Raw genomic sequence first — 23,135 nt, 5'->3', positions numbered from 1 at the left:
ATCTTAAAAATCATATAAAAGGTAAGACAAACAATCAAATGTCCTGAAACCGACAGAATACTAATGAAAGGAGAGGAATCCAGATGTACAATCAAAGGGATACTAAACAAACAAAGAAAACCACACAAACAAAACATGTGAAAATACCTGTACGGGACCCAAGACACAATTGTAATAGAAGAGTCCTAATGTGCAAAAAAAAAAGGGTAGTGTGCCGTGATGATGCGGGTGTGTACTGTGACATCGTTTTGAAAAAAGGGGTTATATAAAAAAAATATATGGGACAAATGTGAAATAAAAATACATAAAAAGAAAAAGAAAATGAAGGGAAGAACAGAAGAATTTGACTGCAATGTGAAACTATAGTGTCCAGTGAATAGAAGCTCTTCATTAAGGCCCAATGGGGCCATACTGTTGAGCGTGTAGATCCATCTGGATTCTCTCGGTAGGAGGAGTGGGACGAGGTCCCCACTTCTAATGCAATGATGGATTTTTTCAAGACCTAAAATCCGTAGGCTATGTGATCTGCCATTATGCTGTTGTAGAAATTGGGAAGCTACGGAGGTCAGTGTCTTACCTTTTTCTAGATCTTGTCGTGCTGTATTAATCGTGGAAAGGTGTTGTTGACATCGTCGTCTAAGTTCCTGTGTCGTTTGGCCTATATAAATTTTGGGGCAAGAGAAAGTCAGAACATAAACAACCGCCCGCGATTTGCATTTGAAATAATCATGGATTTTATACGTCACCTGTGAATGTGGATGCCGTAAACAAAATCTTGTGCAAATCCCCCCATTGGTTATTAAATTTAGTAATCTGTCAGGGAAATATCCCCATATCTCGATGTGATATGTGGTTCCAAATCATTATATAGTACGAGCTGCTCGGTGAATCACTCAGACCTTCACATGTTTGAGAGAATTCCAATTTATTTAGGTTGCAGACAGTTTTTATAGGTTCTTGAGACAAAGGAACCTACTGACCATACCCACATTCCAATAGCCCTCAAAAGGAGCTATCAGTGTAACATGATCTGTGTACTCGGGGGGATGGGTACTAGTCTTTTCTATCAATAGAGCCAAAGAAAAAGACACATAGAGGGAGAACACAATAGAAAATGGATTCTATTCCCTCACAATTCCTCCCTTTTGTGAATAATTTCAGGTACTGCTCAGGTGGTACATTGACATATGCTAATCACACATCCAGGACTTATCTGACCTCTTCACCTGCTTCCCTCCTGAGCATCCTGAACATTACATCACAACACAATTCATGTAAATCCATTGTAAAGGGCAGAATCTCTACATCCTATTAGTGTATATCCTTATACATGTCAGCCTACCAACCCCTGAGTACTATTAGACATGGTATGCGGCGCACACACTGTAGTAGGAGTGGTAGGAGTGGTAATGTCCATAGCAGCATCAAGATACACAGATTCAAGTTCAACAGTCTCTGGGTCCTGCACCATTCTTCTTCACTAAACCAAAAGATTAGCACCAAATAATGAAAAGACATTTGTCCATATATTCCTTTGTACGAACCCACTCCATCTCTGACTAAGCAAAACCTTAAAGAACACATGAGTGATATCCGGTCCACATAAACTAGATTACACCATTTAAAATTAAAAACTTCTTTTAATAATCGATATCATTTAAAAACATCAATGTAACAGTATGACTACAGTATATTGTCCTCGGGATTCCACTATTGCATCCACGCAACACAAATCAGCAATTTAAGCAATATAAACCCAGGCATCTTGATATGTATAAATTAATGGAAAGATCTTATAAAGTGCCTGTGCAAAGGAAGTTATTAGTGATCCAACCTAACATGGAGTTGTAACGTTGTGGTAAAGTGCTAAGTGCTTTTTCTAACAGGATAATGGCAGGATCGGCTTACCCATGCTGTGTGTGGCGGGGACGCCAGTACCCCGACGCGCGTTTCGCGTTACCGCTTCCTCAGGGGGCCTGTGTGTGTCTGTGTGTGGTCTCTTAGTATTTAAGCGTAACAGCGTGTCACGTGGGGAGCAGAGGAACACGCCCACACCCTGGCCGGGAACAGACACAGCAAGAAGCCACGCCTACGACCGTGTCATCGCGGGAGTGGCTCATGTCGCGTCATGTGGACCGCCCAGGTGCTGACGTCACCTCTATCTCGCCTCTGCCTCCCTGGTCCCAGCCCCCCAGTGTAAGAACATGTTACCCAGAGACCGCGGATTTATTTATTTATAAATCCAACCTGAACACGTGAATTTACATAATAATATAACACACTATAATGCTGTACAACACATTCATGTATTCAGTATGCACAATCTTGAACTTTCACCTTAACTTCACCCTATTCCACACTATCACTTTGTTACACTCATACTCTAATACACTATTACACTTTATAGCCATGAATTATTTATCAATTTTCACATTTATTCTCCTATTTTTCCACCTTTTAGTCCACAAGCAATATCCATTCAAATGTTTTTCATATACATATTTACATCATATTAATTATGATGTTCTCTGTACTTAATATTTTTCAGCCATTTTACTTACCAGACATTAGTCTTCATCCTTGTTCATACAGCGTGTCCAAAAACTGCTCTCCCTGGATGCCTGGATACCCCGTGTGGTGGAGGGGCGCCGCGGTCTCTGGGTAACATGTTCCCAGAGCCGGGGATGTGTTCTCCGTCTTACACTGGGGGGCTGGGACCAGGGAGGCAGAGGCGAGATAGAGGTGACGTCAGCACCTGGGCGGTCCACATGACGCGACATGAGCCACTCCCGCGATGACGCGGTCGTAGGCGTGGCTTCTTGCTGTGTCTGTTCCCGGCCAGGGTGTGGGCGTGTTCCTCTGCTCCCCACGTGACACGCTGTTACGCTTAAATACTAAGAGACCACACACAGACACACACAGGCCCCCTGAGGAAGCGGTAACGCGAAACGCGCGTCGGGGTACTGGCGTCCCCGCCACACACAGCATGGGTAAGCCGATCCTGCCATTATCCTGTTAGAAAAAGCACTTAGCACTTTACCACAACGTTACAACTCCATGTTAGGTTGGATCACTAATAACTTCCTTTGCACAGGCACTTTATAAGATCTTTCCATTAATTTATACATATCAAGATGCCTGGGTTTATATTGCTTAAATTGCTGATTTGTGTTGCGTGGATGCAATAGTGGAATCCCGAGGACAATATACTGTAGTCATACTGTTACATTGATGTTTTTAAATGATATCGATTATTAAAAGAAGTTTTTAATTTTAAATGGTGTAATCTAGTTTATGTGGACCGGATATCACTCATGTGTTCTTTAAGGTTTTGCTTGACCATTCTTCTTCAGCTGTCGCAGTCTCGTTGTAGTTTCTACACGTTGATGTGTCAGAGGTACTTGTGATGACCCTTCAAAAGACTCTCAGGTGTCACATCAGGACTATCTCATCACCTGGGTGCAGGTCCTCTGCCCTAGCTACTTTAGGTTCTGGAACTGAAACAGATACTTGGTTATGCACCTAAGAAAAAAATGTATATGCAGGTTTTTGGACATCCCACCAATTCTCTATGACACCTCTGAACAACCTTAGGGAAGTATATGTTCATCCATGGGGCAATTCTAAAAACAACCTCAGTAGGTGAAAAGACTTTTTAATCCCTAGAGCTGTCATCAAATATATTACTACCCCAATAGGGATTATTACTTTAGTCTCTAGAATAAGTGGACTAACATATTCCTCGATCCCTGGATGTAGTCTTTACAGTTGCTTTAGTTACAGGATAGGGTTCAGATTACCCAGAAAAGAGGTACACACACACAAGTACATGTTCATAGCTACTTACCTTTGGTAGCTGTACTTAGCCAATCTGCAACCTCTGGAAGGGGTAATGCGGCTTCGGAGTGTATAAATGAGGGTCTTCACTACTCTCCCTACATTGTACTAGGTATATATAAACTGTAAATGGCCAGTAGCAAAAGTGAATCTAAGTGATACTCAATACTTATCCACCACGGAGCATATAGAGTCTTAGACTGGTGCCTCACCCTGTGGGTGCACTGAACCATCATAGGTTAAAGGGCCCTTGGCAGACATTGCTTGTCACCTTTTTGCCATAGTCCACCCTCCAACCATTGGGTCCCAGTTTTAGTCCAGTATTGCTTCCTCACCTGTGAAGCCTGTTTCTATATAGACAGGAGTATAGATAAACCTACTGGAAAAAGAGAAAAAGTTTTTTTCAGCTCACCAGTAAATTCAGGTATGTAGGGCTGATCGTGGCTGCACGGACACCTGGGCTGGGGAGCCAGAAGGGAACAGCAAACAAAAAGAAAATGGTCCAGCTTCCAACGATAAGCAATATATATATTGCAATATATGCAAATACATCACCAAAACCTCTACGTTTTCATCTTATGTCACGAAAAAATCCTTCCCCATCCACACTCACCTTAATTGCATGAGTGATCATGTTGTTTATTTAGCTTCGTGCTCTCTTTGTAATGTGCAGTATGTGGGTTGTACCATTAGATTGCTCAAAAAACGCATCGCTGAACACATCAGCGGTGCCACTAAACAACAACTTACCTTTTCTTCAGGCCTGTCGGGATTGTCCAGACATTTTCTGGAAACCCACAGTGGTGATGTCTCCACTATGTCCGTCATTCCCATTGAACGTTCACCACGCCCCCGTAGGGGTGGAGATTGGACCAGACAGCTACGGTCACGTGAAGCTTTCTGGATCCTCTCCCTCCAAACAAGGTTTCCACAGGGTTTAAATTATAAAAATGATCTCATGTATCTCTATTAATAAATCTTTTTCCCTATTTCTTCCTTCTTTTTCTGTTCTTTTTCTGTTATTTTGCTCTGTTTATGCAACCCCACAGGCTCCGCCTAGTTGTAACATGGGACTTCTCACATACACTTAAATAGCTGTTTCATTTTCCATGTGTCAGGCTACGACTAAGGGCGTTTTTTCGCCCGAAACGCGTCAGTTTTTTCTCCTCTCATGGACGTCCATTTATGTTTTTAACATGATATTTTCCTAATAAAGTGGATTTTTATACTTATTTTTGCTTATCGTTGGAAGCTGGACCATTTTCTTTTTGTTTGCATAAACCTACTGGGCCAGCGAGGGCCACGGACTGTACTGATCCAGGCTCCTTTCCCCTAGGCTTTCTAGTAACCAGTATGGTCACTTCATGTGTTATAGCTTTAAAGGTTTTACCTTCCATTGTGGACCTTTATTGTAACACTAAGGCCTCTATCAGCTATTTCAAAGTCTCATAGTTGTTGATAAACTTACTATATGAGGTTAGGAATCATAAGGAATCCCAAAAGACTCACATTCTTACCCTCTGCCACTTTACACCCCTCCATCAGTACCTGTACAGACAGGTAGGTTAGGAGTGGTTCTGCTGCTGTTGCTGCTGTCTCGATATGTGGTTCCAAATCATTATATAGTACGAGCTGCTCTGTGAATCACTCAGACCTTTACATGTTTGAGAGAATTCCAATTTATTTAGGTTGCAGACAGTTTTTATAGGTTCTTGAGACAAAGGAACCTACTGATCATACCCACATTCCAATAGCCCTCAAGAGGAGCTATCAGTGTAAAATGATCTGTGTACTCGGGGGGATGGGTACTAGTCTTTTCTATCAATAGAGCCAAAGAAAAAGACACATAGAGGGAGAACACAATAGAAAATGGATTCTATTCCCTCACAAATCAAACGGGGTCTATAGTCACCATGGCGTTGTTGTGGTTGCAAGAGATGATCTGTGTTGGTACTTTTTGTTCATCTATAGGCCTTGGACACGACCTTCTGAGGGTAGCCACAATCTTTAAAACGCTGAGTAAGGTCCTGTGCATGTCTGGAGAACTCCACGTCAGTAGTACAATTAAGTCGTACCCTTAAAAATTGACCAACAGGGATACCATTTTTCAGATGGTCCGGATGTAAACTTCGGTAATCAGGGCCGGTTCTAGGGTTTTTGCTGCCTGAGGCGAAAATTAAAATGCTGTCCCCCCCCCACCCGCCCCAACGCCAGACCTCCCCTGCTACCTGGATATGTTCGGCCCACTGAATTTCCACATTTTTAAAAAGCATTTACAACCTGTTAAAAAAATGCTGACAACATTACTTAAAACTAGTAACTGGCCCTCTGTGACATCACACGTGGTACCACTAGCCGGTCAGTGACACAGACAATAGTGCCATCTAGTACCTCACAGGTGACAATCTGCTCCATCAGGAAGAGGACTTCATTACGTCTTCTCCCGCCCAGGACTGTTGAATTTGCTTGCAGATGTCTTCAGCCCCCGGCACCACATCTCCGCACTGCACCAATAATATACCACAATCACTTACAGTATATATTCACCGAAATAATAGTGTTCCTAAATCATATACTGTACACCTCTCATGACACAATGAACCACTCTACCCCCCACCACCACCACCACACACAGATTTGGATATAGAATCCTTTCTTCATTTATTAAAAAATGTAAAATAAAAGCTCCTCTCCCCCAATTAAATTATATACAGCTCCTAAGGTTTAATTAAAATCTGACCCCTATATCCAGATTCTCGCACGTTTAACTATATACAGATTTACCGCCCCAAAATTTTATTTAAATCATGCCCCCCCTCACTTAAATTACATACAGTACTCCAGATAAACCACCCTCCCTTTTAAATACAGCCTCTCCTATATGTATATAAGATACAGCCCCCTCCCATATAATACTTCACCCACAAGTTATATTATATACAGCCCACCTTGATTATATAATATGTAGTTAAATTATGGTTAAAAGCCACCCCCAGGTTACATAATGTCCAGCTCACCTCCCATATTATATAATATACAGCCCCCTTATTATAAAATAAGCAGCTCCTGTATTCTATAATATACAACCCCCTTAAATAATATGTAGTACCCTTATTATGATATACAGCCCCACTATTCTATTATATACAGTCCCCCTCTTCTTATATATACAGTCCCCCACTTCTTATATATACAGTCCCTCTCTTTTATATATACAGCCCCCCTCTTCTTATATATACAGTCCCCCTTTTCTCATATATAAAATCCCCCTCTTCTTATATATACAGTCCCCCTCTTCTTATATATACAGTCCCCCTCTTCTTATATATACAATTCCCCTCTTCTTATATATACAGTTTCCCTCTTCTTAAATATACAGTCCCCCTCTTCTTATATATACACAATCCCCCTCTTCTTATATATACAATCCCCCTCTTCTTATATATACAATCCCCCTATTCTTATATATACAGCCACCTCTTCTTATATATACAGTCCCCCTTTTCTTATATATACAGTCCCCCTTTTCTCATATATACAATCCCCCTCTTCTTATATATACAGTCCCCCACTTCTTATATATACACAATCCTCCTCTTCTTATATATACACAATCCTCCTCTTCTTATATATACACAATCCTCCTCTTCTTATATATACACAATCCCCCTCTTCTTATATATACAATCCCCCTCTTCTTGTATATACAATCCCCCTTTTCTTATATAAACAGACCCCCTTTTATAAAAAATAATAAAGCAATCAACTCACCTCGACTCCTGTCATTATCCCGGCGGCACTCGCATCCTTTTCCTGGGTCTTCGGTTGCCTTGTGCTCTGTGAAGGGACGCAGGCAGCGTGACGTCATCGCATGCTGCCTGAGTCCTCCAAAGCAATAGAGCGGCACGGACAGAAGGATCTGTGCCTGCGCCGCTCTGTACATCATTCGCGTCTGTCTCTTAAAGAGACAGGCGCGATTGAATTTTCATGTGGGCGATTCGGGCAGCAATCGCCACCCGAATTGCCCACATTATTGCCCCAAATTTCGCTGCCTTTATTCAGGGCTCGGCATCCTCCGCCTGAGGCGAGATTTTCATCTCGCCTTACGGCAGATGCGGCCCTGTCGGTAATGTAACAAACTATTTGTAGCTGTAGTTTTCCTAAACAAAGAAGTGGTCAGTAATGGATGATTATACTCAATCAAGATATCCAAGAATTCGACGTGCATGCTGGAAATGTGTGAAGTAAAACAGATTACAATCCACGGATTACAATTTTGTCCCTCCACAAATTTCTGACACTCGTCCCTTGTACCCGTCCAAATTAACAGAATATGGTCTATGTACCTATACCATCTGAGGAAAGAGTTCTTGAAAGAATTGGATGGGTATACTGTACATTATTCCCACCACCCAAGGAAAACGTCTGTTTGTAATATTTGTTGTTGAGGACAAAATATTTTTGATGAAGAATTATGTGTAGAAGGTCCAAAAGGAGGGAATCATGCTTCTGATCCGTGGACCATTGTTTGTCCAAGAAAAAAGCTAAAGCCTCCAGATCCACCTTATGTTCTATGATCGTTTAACTCCTTAAGGACACAGGGTTTTTTTGCTCATTTCTCGCTCTCCACCTTCAAAAATCCTTAACTTTTTCATTTTTACGTGTACAGAGCTGGGGGAGGGCTTATTTTGTGCGTAACAAATTTTACTTTCCCATAATGTTATTTATTTTAACATGCCGTGTACTGCGAAGCTGGAAAAAAATTCCAAATGTGGAAAAATTGGGGAAAAAAACACACATGCGTCTCGTTCTTACGGGCACAGTTTTTAGGTCTTTGACTGTACGCTCCAAATAACACCTCTACTTTATTCTTTGTTTTGGTACAATCACGGTGAAACTTGCCATTTCTGACGCTAATAACTTTTCCATACTTTGGTGTACCAAGCTGTGTGAGGTGTAATTTTTTGCGAAATAAGACAACGTTTTCATTGCTACCATTTTGAGGTCTGTGCGACATTATGATCACTTTTTTCTCCCATTTTTTATGTGATGTAACTTCTGTATTGCAATATATGGCATTTTTGCATGTGATTCGTTACAATGAACCACTGGCTCATTGTAACGAATCTGCAGAAGCCATTTAGCCTCGGGTCAAAACGAAGACCCGAGGCTACCATGGCAACCGATCTCTTTCTCGTATTTGTCAATAATATCTTTTAATTTATTGCAAAATGGTTCCACAAGGGTGGAATCAAATGTGAGCAGTTTGATCTCAGATATCTTAGACCTTTTTCGCAAGTGAGTTTGTCATTGGCATCAACCTCCCAAGAAGGGAAAATCTGCACCCGTAAGCCCCGGGGAAAGATATTTAGCTTCAAATATTCCTCTAAACTCCGTATATTCCACCATGTCCTGGTGATTTGATGATGTAAGTTTATAGTCTGGTTGGTGACCACGGTAAATTCTTTGTTGGTACCGGGTTTAGCTGTTTCCTGGAAAAGACCCAATGATAAATTGTTCCACAAAGCCTCCCTGGCTTGGAGATCTATGTCCCCCTCACCTAAGTGTCCTCCAAAAGACTGCATGCAGGCAGCTGTGTGGAACAGTGACCATTAGTTTGTTTTTGTATAGACTGGGTCTGTCATACCAGTCTTTTCATGGGCATCTTTTTTTGTACTATATTGCATTGCTGAGGTCACTCTTTATTTTGCTCCACACAGCTGCCTGCACGCAGTCTTTTGCAGGAAACAGCTGAACCCGGTCGTAGAATCACTTTATATGATCATAGGACATAAGGTGGATCTGGAGGCTTTAGCTTTTTTCTTGGACAAACAATGGTCCATGGATCGGAAGCATGATTCCCTCCTTTTGGACCTTCTACACATAATTCTTCATCAAAATTATTTTGTCTTCAGCAACAAATATTACAAACAGACGTCGGGGACGGCCATGGGGGGTGTATATAAAAACAAGTTAAAATGCGCATGTGATTTCCACGAGGACGCCAATTAACTTCACGACCCTTGGTTTCGCATTTCAGCTTTGCCCCGGAAGAAACTGCAAGGCGAAACCCAGGGTCGGGCAGTAACTTGGCATCCTCGTGGAAATTATATGCGCATTTTTACTTACATAGAACTGATTTTAAAATATTTGACCTTTTGGAACTGTCTACACTATGTCCTTGTGTATTTTCCATGCATAGTGGAATTTACTACCAGGAGAAATTTTGAGGACTAGGAGAATACTAGAGCAGTTCCGTGTCTGAATGTTGCCTTATTTTCATCTGAATTGTATTTGGTCGGATTGGTCTGTAAATACACCAAGGAATCCTATGTGTGGAATAAGAAACTCACATGAATCTGAAAAAAGGATGAAAGACTAAGAAGTTATAGAGCTCCGGTCACACAATATAGTATATTTTATTGATGAGCAGCGGCTGCATTTCCCACCCTAGGCTTATACTTGAGTCAATAAGTTTTCCCAGTGTTTTGTGGTAAAATTAGGTACCTTGGCTTATACTCGAGTATATACGGTAGTTATTTAAAATGTGGTGTATATACACTATAAATAAGAATTAAAATGGTATTGCCCCTTTAATCAGTCCTGTGACTGATGGCCATGGGTGGCGTGAATTAACTGCTGCACCCTCTGTGTGGTATATATGACTACGTGCCCTTGCCTACTAAACTAAGTCGGGAAGACATTATGGAGTATACAGTTAGGGTCAGAAATATTTGGACAGTGACACATTTTAGATGTTTACAAAAACATGTTCAGAAATACAATTATCTATATAATATGGGCTGAAAGTGCACACTCCCAGCTGCAATATGAGAGTTTCCACATCCAAATCGGAGAAAGGGTTTAGGAATCATAGCTCTGTAATGCATAGCCTCCTCTTTTTCAAGGGACCAAAAGTAATTAACTCTGCAGGGGTCTCCCTCCTTAACCTGTAATCAATGAAGTAGTTAAAAGGTCTGGGGTTGATTCCAGGTGTGTGGTTTTGCATTTGGAAGCTGTTGCTGTGACCAGACAACATGCGGTCAAAGGAACTCTCAATTGAGGTGAAGCAGAACATCCTGAGGCTGAAAAAAAAGAAAAAATCCATCAGAGAGATAGCAGACATGCTTGGAGTAGCAAAATCAACAGTCGGGTACATTCTGAGAAAAAAGGAATTGACTGGTGAGCTTGGGAACTCAAAAAGGCTTGGGCGTCCACGGATGACAACAGTGGTGGATGATCGCCGCATACTTTCATGTTAACAACATCAACTGAAGTCCAGAACACTCTCAGTGAAGTAGGTGTATCTGTCTCTAAGTCAACAGTAAAGAGAAGACTCCATGAAAGTAAATACAAAGGGTTCACATCTAGATGCAAACCATTCATCAATTCCAAAAATAGACAGGCCAGAGTTAAATTTGCCGAAAAACACCTCAAGAAGCCAGCTCAGTTCTGGAAAAGTATTCTATGGACAGATGAGACAAAGATCAACCTGTACCAGAATGATGGGAAGAAAAAAGTTTGGAGAAGAAAGGGAACGGCACATGATCCAAGGCACACCACATCCTCTGTAAAACATGGTGGAGGCAACGTGATGGCATGGGCATGCATGGCTTTCAATGGCACTGGGTCACTTGTGTTTATTAATGACATAACAGCAGACAAGAGTAGCCGGATGAATTCTGAAGTGTACCAGGATATACTTTCAGCCCAGATTCAGGCAAATGCTGCAAAGTTGATCGGACGGCGCTTCATAGTACAGATGGACAATGACCCCAAGCATACAGCCAAAGCTACCCAGGAGTTCATGAGTGCAAAAAAAGTGGAACATTCTGCAATGGCCAAGTCAATCACCAGATCTTAACCCAATTGAGCATGCATTTCACTTGCTCAAATCCAGACTTAAGACGGAAAGACCCACAAACAAGCAAGACCTGAAGGCTGCAGCTGTAAAGGCCTAGCAAAGCATTAAGAAGGAGGAAACCCAGCGTTTGCTAATGTCCATGGGTTCCAGACGTAAGGCGATTGCCTCCAAAGGATTCTCAACAAAATATTGAAAATAAAAATATTTTGTTTGGGTTATGTTTATTTGGCCAATTACTTTTGAGCTCCTAAAATGTGGAGTGTTTGTAAAGAAATGTGTACAATTCCTACATTTTCTATCAGATATTTTTGTTCAACCCTTCAAATTAAACGTTACAATCTGTACTTGAATTCTGTTGTAGAGGTTTCATTTCAAATCCAATGTGGTGGCATGCAGAGCCCAACTCGCGAAAATTGTGTCACTGTCCAAATATTTCTGACTGTAACTGTATGAGGATAATTGTGGACAAAGTGATGATGTCCCCCATGCCAACCATGTGCATATACATCATGGTGAAAATGTGAAAGCCCTCAAATTTCAAGGTCCCTTTCCAAGAAGGGGTGATTGGGATAGTCAGATTCAGAGAAAAGATTCACAGTGGATTTTTCTTTTAAAAACCGTAAATGACTCCATCTCATTTGAACCCTTCATTTGATGGATCTACAAGGTCTCTTAATACTGGAGGTTTACTAGTGTATTTTGAGATATATGGCATATGCTTTATCAGCCCTCTTAAAGATTAAGTATAGCAATAAGCAGGTATCAGTATACCACAGCAATGAGCGCCAACCAGTTGAGTACTAATAAATATACAACAGTTAAAAATAAAACACTCAATAAATAATATCCTGTGAATGAAAAAGACCAAGACCTCATGTCCTAAAGTACAAAACTATGTACTAGGATCCACAAACCAATAGGGCACACTAATGTACACAATGTACAGAAGTACACTGACCAATTGGGCATAGACTGCCCCGACAGAACCAATTATTCATTGTTAGTTTAACCACATTGATTAGAAGGATCTAAAATGGTCAGATCTTACACATCCATCAGGGGGGGGGGGAGTAGTGCAGGGCGGGGAAGTGTAGAGGACAATCACATTTGAACATCTCTGAATCTAAAGCGATTCTTAATCATAGATACTCTTCTTCACTCCTTACTAACACCAAAGGTGCAGCCACCTGTCACAGACCTTGGGGCTGAAGATCTGGCTGCCTACTTTAAGGATAAAATTGATTGCATTCGCCAGGAAATAATTGCTCAATCCACTCACCCCTCCAATCCCCTTCCCTCTGGTACCTTATCTTGTTTACTCTCTTCCTTTGAGCCAGTCACAGAGGAAGAAGTGTCCAGGCTCCTCTCCTCTGCTCGCCCCACTACCTGCGTCAGTGACCCCATCCCCTCACATCTGGTACAGTCTCTCTCCCCAGCAGTCACTTCTCATCTCAAAATTTTCAACCTCTCTCTCTTCTGGTGTCATTCCCTCTTCATTCTTGCATGCTGTTGTTACCCCTTTACTAAAGAAACCTTCACTGGACCCATCCAATGCTACTAACTACAGACCAGTTTCAAACCTCCCTTTCATCTCCAAACTTCTGGAACGCCTGGTCTCTTCTTGACTTACCCGCTATCTCTCAGCTAACTCCCTCCTTGACTTACTGCAATCTGGTTTCCACTCTATGTATTCCACTGAAACTGCACTTTATAAAGTCTCCAATGATCTTTTCACTGCAAAATCCAAAGGTAACTATTCTCTCCTCATTCTCCTGGATCTATCGGCAGCGTTCAATACTGTGGACCACCAGCTCCTCCTTAGGATGCTTCACTCCATTGGCCTAAAGAACACTGCACTCTCTTGGTTTTCTTCCTATCTCTCTGACTGCACTTTCAGTGTCTCCTTTTCTGGATCTTTCTCTTCTCATCTTCCTCTCAGTGTCGGGGTTCCTCAGGGCTCAGTCCTAGGTTCTCTTCTCCCTCTATAGTTCCGCCATTGGACAAACCATCAGCAGATTTGGTTTCCAGTATCATCTTTATGCTGATGACACCCAGCTATATACTTCTGCACGCAACATCACCCCTGCCTTAATCCAGAACACTAGTGATTGTCTCTCTGCTGTCTCTAACATCATGTCCTCTCTCTTCTTGAAACTTAATCTTTCTAAGACGGAACTTCTTGTCTTTCCACTATCTACTAACCAACCCAACCCTGACCTCTCCATCTCGGTCTGTGGGATCACTATAGCACCAAAGCTGCAGGCCCGCTGTCTTGGGGTTGTGCTGGACTCTGACCTTTCCTTTTCACAATATATTCAATCTCTTCCTCGCTCTTGCTGGATGCACCTCAGAAACATCTCCAGAATCTGATCGTTTCTGACATTTGAAACATCTAAAATGCTAATTGTTGCACTTATTCATTCCCGACTAGACTACTGTAACTCCCTACTAATCGGTTTTCCACTCGCTAAGCTCTCTCCTCTGCAATCTATTCTTATTGCAGCAGCCAGGCTCGTCTTTCAGGCCAAACATTACACGGATGCCTCCAGTTTGTGCCAATCACTGCACTGGCTGCCTGTCTCCTTCCGTATTCACTTTAAGATAATAACTCTCATCCACAAAGCTCTGAATAATGCTGCACCTCCTTACCTCTCTTCTCTCATCTCAGTCTATCGCCCTTCCCGTTTTCTTTTCGATCTGCCAGTGACATTAGATTAATCTCTACCTTAATTGGAACCTCCCCTGCACGTATCCAGGACTTCTTCCGAGTTGCTCTAATTCTCTGGAATGCCCTTCCCCGGACTCTCAGACTAATACCCACCCTCCAAAGCTTCAAACGTGCTCTTAAAACCCATCTCTTTAGGCAAGCCTATCACACTCGCTAACTGCATGAAATGTCAACTCTAGCCTTAACTACTCCATTTTATGTCCTCCTCCCATCTATTATTTGGCATACAGAAGTTATTTACCAAGCTCCAGGCTTCTCTGCAGTCTTCTTCACCTAGGACCCTGTAAATAAGATGGCGACTGATGGCTGGTTCAAGCAGCAAAATTTTTATTTATTAAATTATTTTATATTGTTCCCTTATAAAGAATGGCTGGACCATTATACAACCTCTTGTGTCAACACCTTCATCCTCATAGTCTGTAAGTGAGCAGGGCCCTCACTCCTGTTGTTCTATATGACTGTTTGTTCTTTGTAATGTAATATAGTTGTATATGTCCCCTTTGTTTTGTAAAGCGCTACGGAATTTGATGGCGCTATATAAATAAAGATTGTTATTATTATTATTATTATAGATGACTAAGTCATAGATGGATACTGACTTTAGAGACAAGAAGTCAGAAAGGCATTAATTACCGGCACAATTTAATGTATATTTATTGATAAATTTATTTTATTTGTCTAAAAAATGTGTCCTTTTGTAACTTCCGGTATCATATGGTTTATCTTACCTTGTGTCTAACAACTTTTTATCTATGACTAAGAATCACTTAAAGTGTAACTGTCATTTCCAAAAACTTTTGATATTTTGTAGGGCAGGTAATTTTAAGCACTTTTGCAATTGGATTAGTTACCCGAATCTTGCTCCTTTCTCTTGTATTCTGCAGACTTCCCCTAGATGTCAGTATACTCTCATATGTCTGTTACTATGGACATTCCGTCTTCAGAAAGAAGCTGAGACTACGGAGGAGAGACATGCCCCCATCGCTCTCACTCCAATCAGCTGATTACCTCATGTCTCACTGCTCACAGCTGATTACCTCATGTCTCACTGCCCCAGCACTCAGTGATGTGCAGGGAGAAGCCCTAACTAATGTAGTGACCAAACACTAAAACTTATCTCCCTCAGCTTCACTACACTTGTGTATACACAAATAATCCACACAGAAACTGCAGCCCCCCTCCCTCCATCACCTCACACAAGGAAGTGGCAGGAGAGGCTCTCTGAGTCTGCAAGCTGTACCCTCATGTGCTGTGCTGGAGTTTTACTTAGATGGATACATAGATGATAGATAGATAAATATATAGATAGATAGATGGATAGGAGATAGATATAGACACATACACAGATACATATGATATGATATAGATAGGATATACATAGATGGCTAGGAGATAGAAAGATATTAGATAGAGGATAGATATGAGTAGATAATAAATAGATAGGAGATAGATAGATGGATACAGTGTTATTGGTCAGCAGCAGGCGCTTATGATGAGGTGACAGGTGGCAGGCTCCACCCCTCCATCTTGCTGACTGTAGTTTTTTTGAGAGCTGGAAACCCTGGTTGCTATGGGCCAAAAGAGGTACTAAATGAGGACCGAGAGGCAAAATACTTTTAGGAATAACTCCCAGGGACACCTGGAGCAGAATTGTGTATTTAGTTTTTTTGGCTCAGAATGACGGTTACACTTTAAGATTCTAAACTTGTCAGAAAACAACCCTTTTAACTGCCAGGGCATTGAGATGTTTTTAAGGAGTATGAAATAAAAGTGTTTTTAATCAACTATTTCATGGAACCACACATTGCTGGATATTTTCACGTTTTTGGATTACATGGACTGACCCCATGCAGTGGAGAATGACATATACTGTAGTATCAAAGGTGAGCTGTTTTTTTCCGTCCATTATTGGTTTTTATTTTATATATCCAGGGGATTTGGGGATTGTTTTCTTGTGACACATTGTACTTCAAATTAGTTTAAAAATTTGGATTATCTTTTGTGTTTAGTAAGGAAAAAAAACGAAATTTGGCAAAAATTTTGAAAAATTCTTTATTTTCAAAGTTCTAAATGCTCTACTTTTGATGCAGATAGTCATAGCACCCAATTAAATACATAACTTGCAACCTGCATTTAGATGGACCTGCTCAACTTTTAATTGACTGTGAGCGGCCTAAATAATAGCAAGACTCCTAAATTACCCCATTATGGAAATTACACCCCTCAACGTATGAAAAAGTACTTTTAAGAAGTTATTTAACCCTTTAAGTGTTTTATAGGGGTTAAAACAAAATGAAGGTGCCGTCTACAAATTGTTATATTTTTTGACAATGCATTCATTTTTGGGGGAAAATTAAACATTTGCAATGGATTAAATTAAAAAAGTCTCCACAAAGTTTGATACCCAATTACTCCTGAGTACACTGATACCCTGACACCACCTGATATGTGGTGGTAAACTGCTGTATGGGCACACGGCCAGGCATAGAATGGAAGGAGGCATCATCCAGAGCAGATTTATCACATTGTACCGGCAATTTTTTTATTTTTTTTAATGTGGACATATATGGGCTTATTTTTTTTGCTACATGAGATACTTTTCTGGTACATAACTTTAGGACATTTAAAGCTAATTGGTGAGATTTTATTAACTCTTTGTTGGTGGAAGAAATGAAAATCATAAATTTTTAAGAAGATTTTTCGTGTTTTTTTTTTTTTGCCCGTTTACCATACCATAAAAACAGTATATTATTTTAATTCTATGGATTGCCACGTTTATGAAAATACCTCAATTATATAGATTTTTTTCCCCATTTTTACTGAATAAAAAGTAATTAGGCAAAAGTGTTATCAATTTTAGCATATGCATAACTTTTATTTTTCGGCTGACAAATCTTGTTAGGTGCTTATTTTTTGCGAGAAGAGATGTTCTTTTTAGTGGTCTTATTTTAGAGTGCATAACATTTTTTAATCACTTTTTAGAGCATTTTATTAAAGGTATTAATTAAAAATGATCTTTTTTTGGAACCTTTTTTTTATCATACAGATTGTTACGGATGAAGCAATACCAAATATATGTGGGGGGGGGGGGTTGTGTGTTTGTGATTTTTATACTTTATTAAGTGTTTTTATGGGAAAGTGATGTTTTGGGGGTTTATATTTTTATGTTTTTATTTTTTATTCTAAATTTTAAACTTTAGTGTTTTTAACTTTTTTGACATACTTGAACCAGCAATGCTCTGATCACTGGTTCAAGTCCAATACACTGCTCTACAATACTAATTAATTGTAAAGCATTGTAAACTGTAAGCAGACGCATGTCAGACCCCGAAGGTGCTGGGGATCCGATCCATAGGGAGAAGGCCCTTACACGCTGCAGTCATGCCGGCTCAGAACGCGGGTGTTAGCATGCGGTGTCTGCTGTAATATACAGCTGACAGCCGCTGCTTCTGCTGCCGGCTCCATTCCTGAGCTGGTGCCAGAAGCGGGGCGTTATAGAATGTCCCCGTGCGGGAAGTATCTTCCCGCAAGGACATACTATAACATCTAGGCGCGTGTAGGGGTTAACCAATACTGATTGTTTGTTTGGTTTTGTCGGGGCAGTCTATTATGTCCTATCGGTTTGTGTACTTCTGAACATTGTGTACATGAGTGTGCCCTATTGGTTTGTGGACCCTCATACATTTTTGTGTACATTTGTACATGACGTCTTGGTATTTTTGATGCACGGGATTTTTTTATTGTGTGTATTTATTATTTTTATATGTTGATAAAAGTTAGTTTTTATATTTTCACCAATTATTAGCTCTTTTAAAGGGGTATTCCCACAAAGACAAGATTCTTAAATATACTCAGGATAACAAAGTAACACTTTCTGTAATTCAATGTTATTAACAAAAATACAACATTTCACTTATATAATTATGCACTCATGTTCTTAAATTAGTTGTCCCTGGATACAACTGTAAACTCCTGACTATGATCTGCAGATTCCTCTCACAAATAGCTTCTCTTGTCTGCACACAGCAGTGCTCTTTGCCTCCTGCCCCTCCACCTGCATTAAGAGATCAGCACTAAAGACACAGACACTTGCTGCCAGGAGGCAACAGCATACAGAGATTAACTCTACAAATTACAGACAAGATAGGGTCTTGAGGGGAGGGAGAGACATAGTATAGCTGAATATGTGCGTTATAGGTGAGACAGCTGAGCTGAAGTGTGATTGTGTTTTATAACCATCTCATGACTCGGATCTGTAGCATTTCTCTTTTTTGAATATGACTCCCTGTACAAGGTCGACTTCTGGTTCTCCACTAGGTGCCTTGATATATCCAATACATGTATGCTGGACTACAGGTTGAAATAAGGAAGCGACTGATGATCCCATATGCATTGTATATAATACTGTGAATATGATTCCTTGCATTAGATTAACATGAGGTCTCACCACAAGTTACCGAGATATATCCTAACACATCTTGTAATGCATGCTGCAGTACAGGGTCAAATATTCAAATGACAGATGATGCTAATACTTTAGATGTCTGATATAAACATGCAATACTTCTATCATCTCCTATCTGTTTGAGAGGGGCTTGTCTGAGATGGGTGGATGGGGAGGAGTTATGATTATATATATATATATCTTTTTTTTAAGCCATGGCTATTATCATGCTGCTGGCACCCACCATTAGGATGCTAGTGTGTTTTTGGTTTTCTGTTTTTCAGTAGATAATCTATACCTGTTTATCCACTTCTGTGAATATAGGGGAAACGTGTTGTGTGACTACTAAATAATTGTTGTGATGATCCTAGCTACCTTAAAGGATCTGCTCTTCTTTTAGCTTTTAAGGATAAAAGGCTTTAAAAAATATGCAAATGAAACTGAGGGGCTCCAGCCTTCGTTAAAACGTATGAAGCTTGGAGCCCATCAGGTTCATTTGCTTAATTTTAAAATCATTTTTACAAAACTGTGAATAAGAAGCTGAAATAAGATTTAACTAGAGGGGTAACACACCAGTATCTCTGTGTGCTTTGTTTCCAATCCTTCATCCTGGTGGTAGATGTCCTTCAATAGTTGTATAAATAAGCAGGGTTCCTTTCGGGTTCCTAATAATTGCAGTATTGAGATAAAGCTATAACACACCACGCTAATACATTGTGGCTGGCATCCAAAACACTTCCTCTGCTGGCTCAAGTGTGGTGGTGTCCTCCCAGAAACCTCCAGGCTGCCAGACCTCACAACATCTGTTCTAAGCTTAATGCTGTGTGTTTTTATGCATCAGATTCACTTATTTTGGTTTTATGGAATTTTATTCAAAGTTATATAATGGCAAGGTTTCATATATTGCATATGAACTGTTGTCATGTTGTAATCAATTCTTGTCATGTATTTTGTGTTTTGAATAATCAGCATGTTTTGTTCTTGTCATTTAGGGGTGTATTTGATGCCTCCCTAAAAATGGCTTGCTTCTATGGATTATATACTTGGCTTACTCATACAGTCTATGGGATAAACATTGTCTTTATACCTTCCGGTAAGAAGTATTTTTTTTTACATTTGCCTCAATATTGAAACATAAAACTGATTTGTATGCATGAATACTGTATTGTGAAAAACATTGTGAACTGCATTATCATTTTTATATTATCTAGCGAGTCATCAAAACCTCCAAATTGCAATTCAGTAAAAACTATAAGGGTCATATTTCAATAATTTAGAAAGGAAACATAAGCTAAAATAAAACTAGTGTACACACATTTTTCCAGATAAAATATTTGTTTTAGACTATTTGCAGCCCACTAAGCATGAGGACTTGACTTGGGCACAAAATTTTTTTCTGAAGATGATCAACCAAGAGTTGGTATCAAATTGGTTACAAGTTATAAGGGAGCAGCTGAGGACACAGGGAGGACAGCCACGACAATAAGCCCTAAACTGACCCCCCCCCCCCCAATACTGTCACCTGTCTACATGCTTCTAGCATCCTAAGTGATCCACAGCCACAGTGCAGACACAAAACAAGAATTACAAATGAATAACACAGAAAGCAAACTCAGTGGTGCAAGGCACAACAGAGATGGCGTATACGTTACAGAAATAGAATCTAAGAAGGACAGTCAAAGGTACAATGGCTGAGACCACTAAACTAGATATTATACCCCCAATCAGTAAAGAAGTCAAAAAGATATCTGGCCAAGTGGCGACATTAATGACAAAAGTAGATGAACTTGAAAATAGATTACGTCGCAATAACGTACGGATTGTCAGCGGTTCTGAAAGGGTGGGAGGCAAGAATTCAGATTACTTTTTTGAGACATGGCTGCTGGAGACATCTGGTAGAGAAGCCCTCACACCTTTATATGCAGTAGAGCGAGCGCACAAAGTTCCTATTCACCCTTTCCCGCCAGGGGGCCCTCCAAGGCCAGTTTTAGTGACGCTCCTCCATTTTAAGGAAAGAGACCGGATCCTAGGGATGGCGAGAGGCAAGCCGCAGCTGTGTATCAGAGGCGCTAAAGTGGTGCTATTTCCAGATTTTTCTAGCGAAGTCCAGCGAAAAAGGGCCCAGTTTCATAATGTGAAGTGGAGACTCTGGGAACTGGACTTACTGTATGCCATGTTCTACCCAGTCAGGCTCCGAGTAGTAGCGATGGACACTACCCATTCCTTTGAATCGGCAGCCGATGCTACATCATGGCTGAACATTCATGATAGAGAACTGCGGGGTAGGTGAGCCCCATCACCATAGCGGTGGGAAGGGCTTATCTTACCAGGACTGTTCTGGTCTACAGACGTCAACCGATTTGCTATTTCGCTATTGCTATTTTTCAGATTGCAGATAATGCTATTTAAAATATTACGGGTGGTCATGTTCTATATTGCGGGATAATGGGATGGAACTAGTTGTTTTCCTACCTGTTAAGTACTAAGATGCGTTGCTGGGTTTGTGACCCAATGCTACTCAGCACTCAGGTGTTTATGGGTTTATACCCCAGGGGTTTACAGAAAATGCGGTGGGTGGGAAGGAAAGGGTAGTTTTTGGGGTAGGAACCCCTCTGATTTATGGCTCAATAGAAAGATTTGTCTCATTTTAATCACTTGGCAACTGCCACTATGGCTACTCCTGTCAGTTGGGAACTCCATGTAGATTCCTTTACCTTTTGTTCCTATGGCGGGGGATACTTAATGTTTATTCGTAGAATGTGTGGGGACTAGGAGAAGCGAATAAGAGGCATTCAGTTATGAGATCTCTGAAATGTTGCTAATTCTATTTTATGCCTGCTAAATAGATCATGGATTGGTCTGGCCCATCACTCCTATTTTACAGTTAATTTTAGACGGGTAAGTGTGCTTTTCCATAAAAGTATACCGGTGCTGGCGCGCTTGTTAGGAGAAGTTCAGCTCGTGGACATTTGGAGGGTCCGTAACCCACAGGAAAAGAGATACTCATGTTACTCTGCCTCTTACACGCCGTTGTCGCGTATAGATTTTGCTTTTATACGGACAATGCATTGGTGGGAAAGAATGCCTTTGAGACAGGAACTTTACCAGATTCCATGATCGTAGTCCTACCTAAATCAGAGAAGGATCCACAGCTAACGGTGTCTTATAGGCCACTGTCATTGCTGCCTCAAAATTCTGACCCCACTGCTTACACGATTTGCTGCCAAGATCATGACATAGTAGAGAACAGACGACCAATCCCAATTACTTCAATAGTGGGCAAGAAAGTAGAGGACTAGCAGTTGACCATGGCATCCAGGGATTCAGTAAATATTGGCAAAATGCCAAGCTCAAATAAAACTAAACTTTTAATTTATATCAATAAAACCGCAATTCATACTATAGTTGTAGTAAACAAAGAATTGACTGACTAACATATAATACAACCTAGTGAAAAAAAATAATCACAGAAGGACAATGAATTGTCCTGCATTGATCATATAACTTTTTCAACATAGCAAAAGAGCCAATAAGCACACACAAGTAGGGGAACATGAAAAGTAGAAAAACAGGTTTGGTCTCACCAGTCTTCTTTCGGCAGTTCCAGGAGTAGGGACATTCAGATCCAGTGATAGCCTAGTTGTCCCTATTATAACTTATTCCCTAGCCCCAAAAAATTTGCTCCCAGCCCTTATAAAGGCAGTCCCAAGTCTGCCCCTATTCGTGGCTAGGATGCCCTCAAGCTAAAGGATATATTTTACATCTTTTCCGTACGTGCTTCGTGCAGAGGTGAATATGCACTCCTCAGGGGAACATACATCATTAGATTAATGCTAATAGGCATGCTTAGTCCAAGTGAGCAGTAGCCCAACTCTTAATATTCATACAACGGGCAGTGGCTCGTCCAGCGTTAACCTGGTCACTAGGTTACAACACGACGTTGGAGCCAGATTCACTGTGCATGCGCCAAAAGTAGTTTTTTGTGTGGAATTAATCAAAGGAAACATGCATAATTCAGGGTTTTATTCAAGTCTTTTGGGGCCACCACGTCCAGCATAAAAATCCATCTTGTCTCTCTCTGCAAGATGTTCCTTTCCCTATTACCCCCTCTTGGTGGTCTAGGCGGAACTGCCTCAATACCGTGAAAGCAAATTTTTGTTACATCGCCATTGTGGACTAAATTGATGTGGAGAGCCAAAGGTGTATCCCTGTTATGGGCGTTATCACCTAGATGTGCACCTATCCTCCTCATTTCACAGATA

The 23,135-nt window shown here is 40.7% G+C and overlaps 1 protein-coding gene across 12 annotated transcripts in view; it reads left to right on the top strand.

Moving 5' to 3' along the window:
- Positions 1 to 23,135, top strand: part of TMEM245 (transmembrane protein 245) — a 757,127-nt gene that overhangs the window by 465,586 nt on the left and 268,406 nt on the right. For all 12 annotated transcript variants that reach the window (XR_011855834.1, XR_011855837.1, XR_011855832.1 and 9 more), the window contains one exon: positions 19,866 to 19,966. Coding sequence is in view for 3 of the 12 variants with exons in the window: in XM_072152982.1 (XP_072009083.1) it covers positions 19,866 to 19,966 (101 nt within the window). In the remaining 9 variants the exon portion in view is untranslated. The remainder of the gene's footprint in view (positions 1 to 19,865; positions 19,967 to 23,135) is intronic.

Source organism: Engystomops pustulosus, chromosome 5 (assembly GCF_040894005.1).
Source record: "Engystomops pustulosus chromosome 5, aEngPut4.maternal, whole genome shotgun sequence".
Taxonomy (NCBI): Eukaryota; Metazoa; Chordata; class Amphibia; order Anura; family Leptodactylidae; genus Engystomops; species Engystomops pustulosus.
The sequence above is the reverse complement of the archived record's forward strand: the minus strand, read 5'-3'. Positions and strand labels throughout refer to the sequence as shown.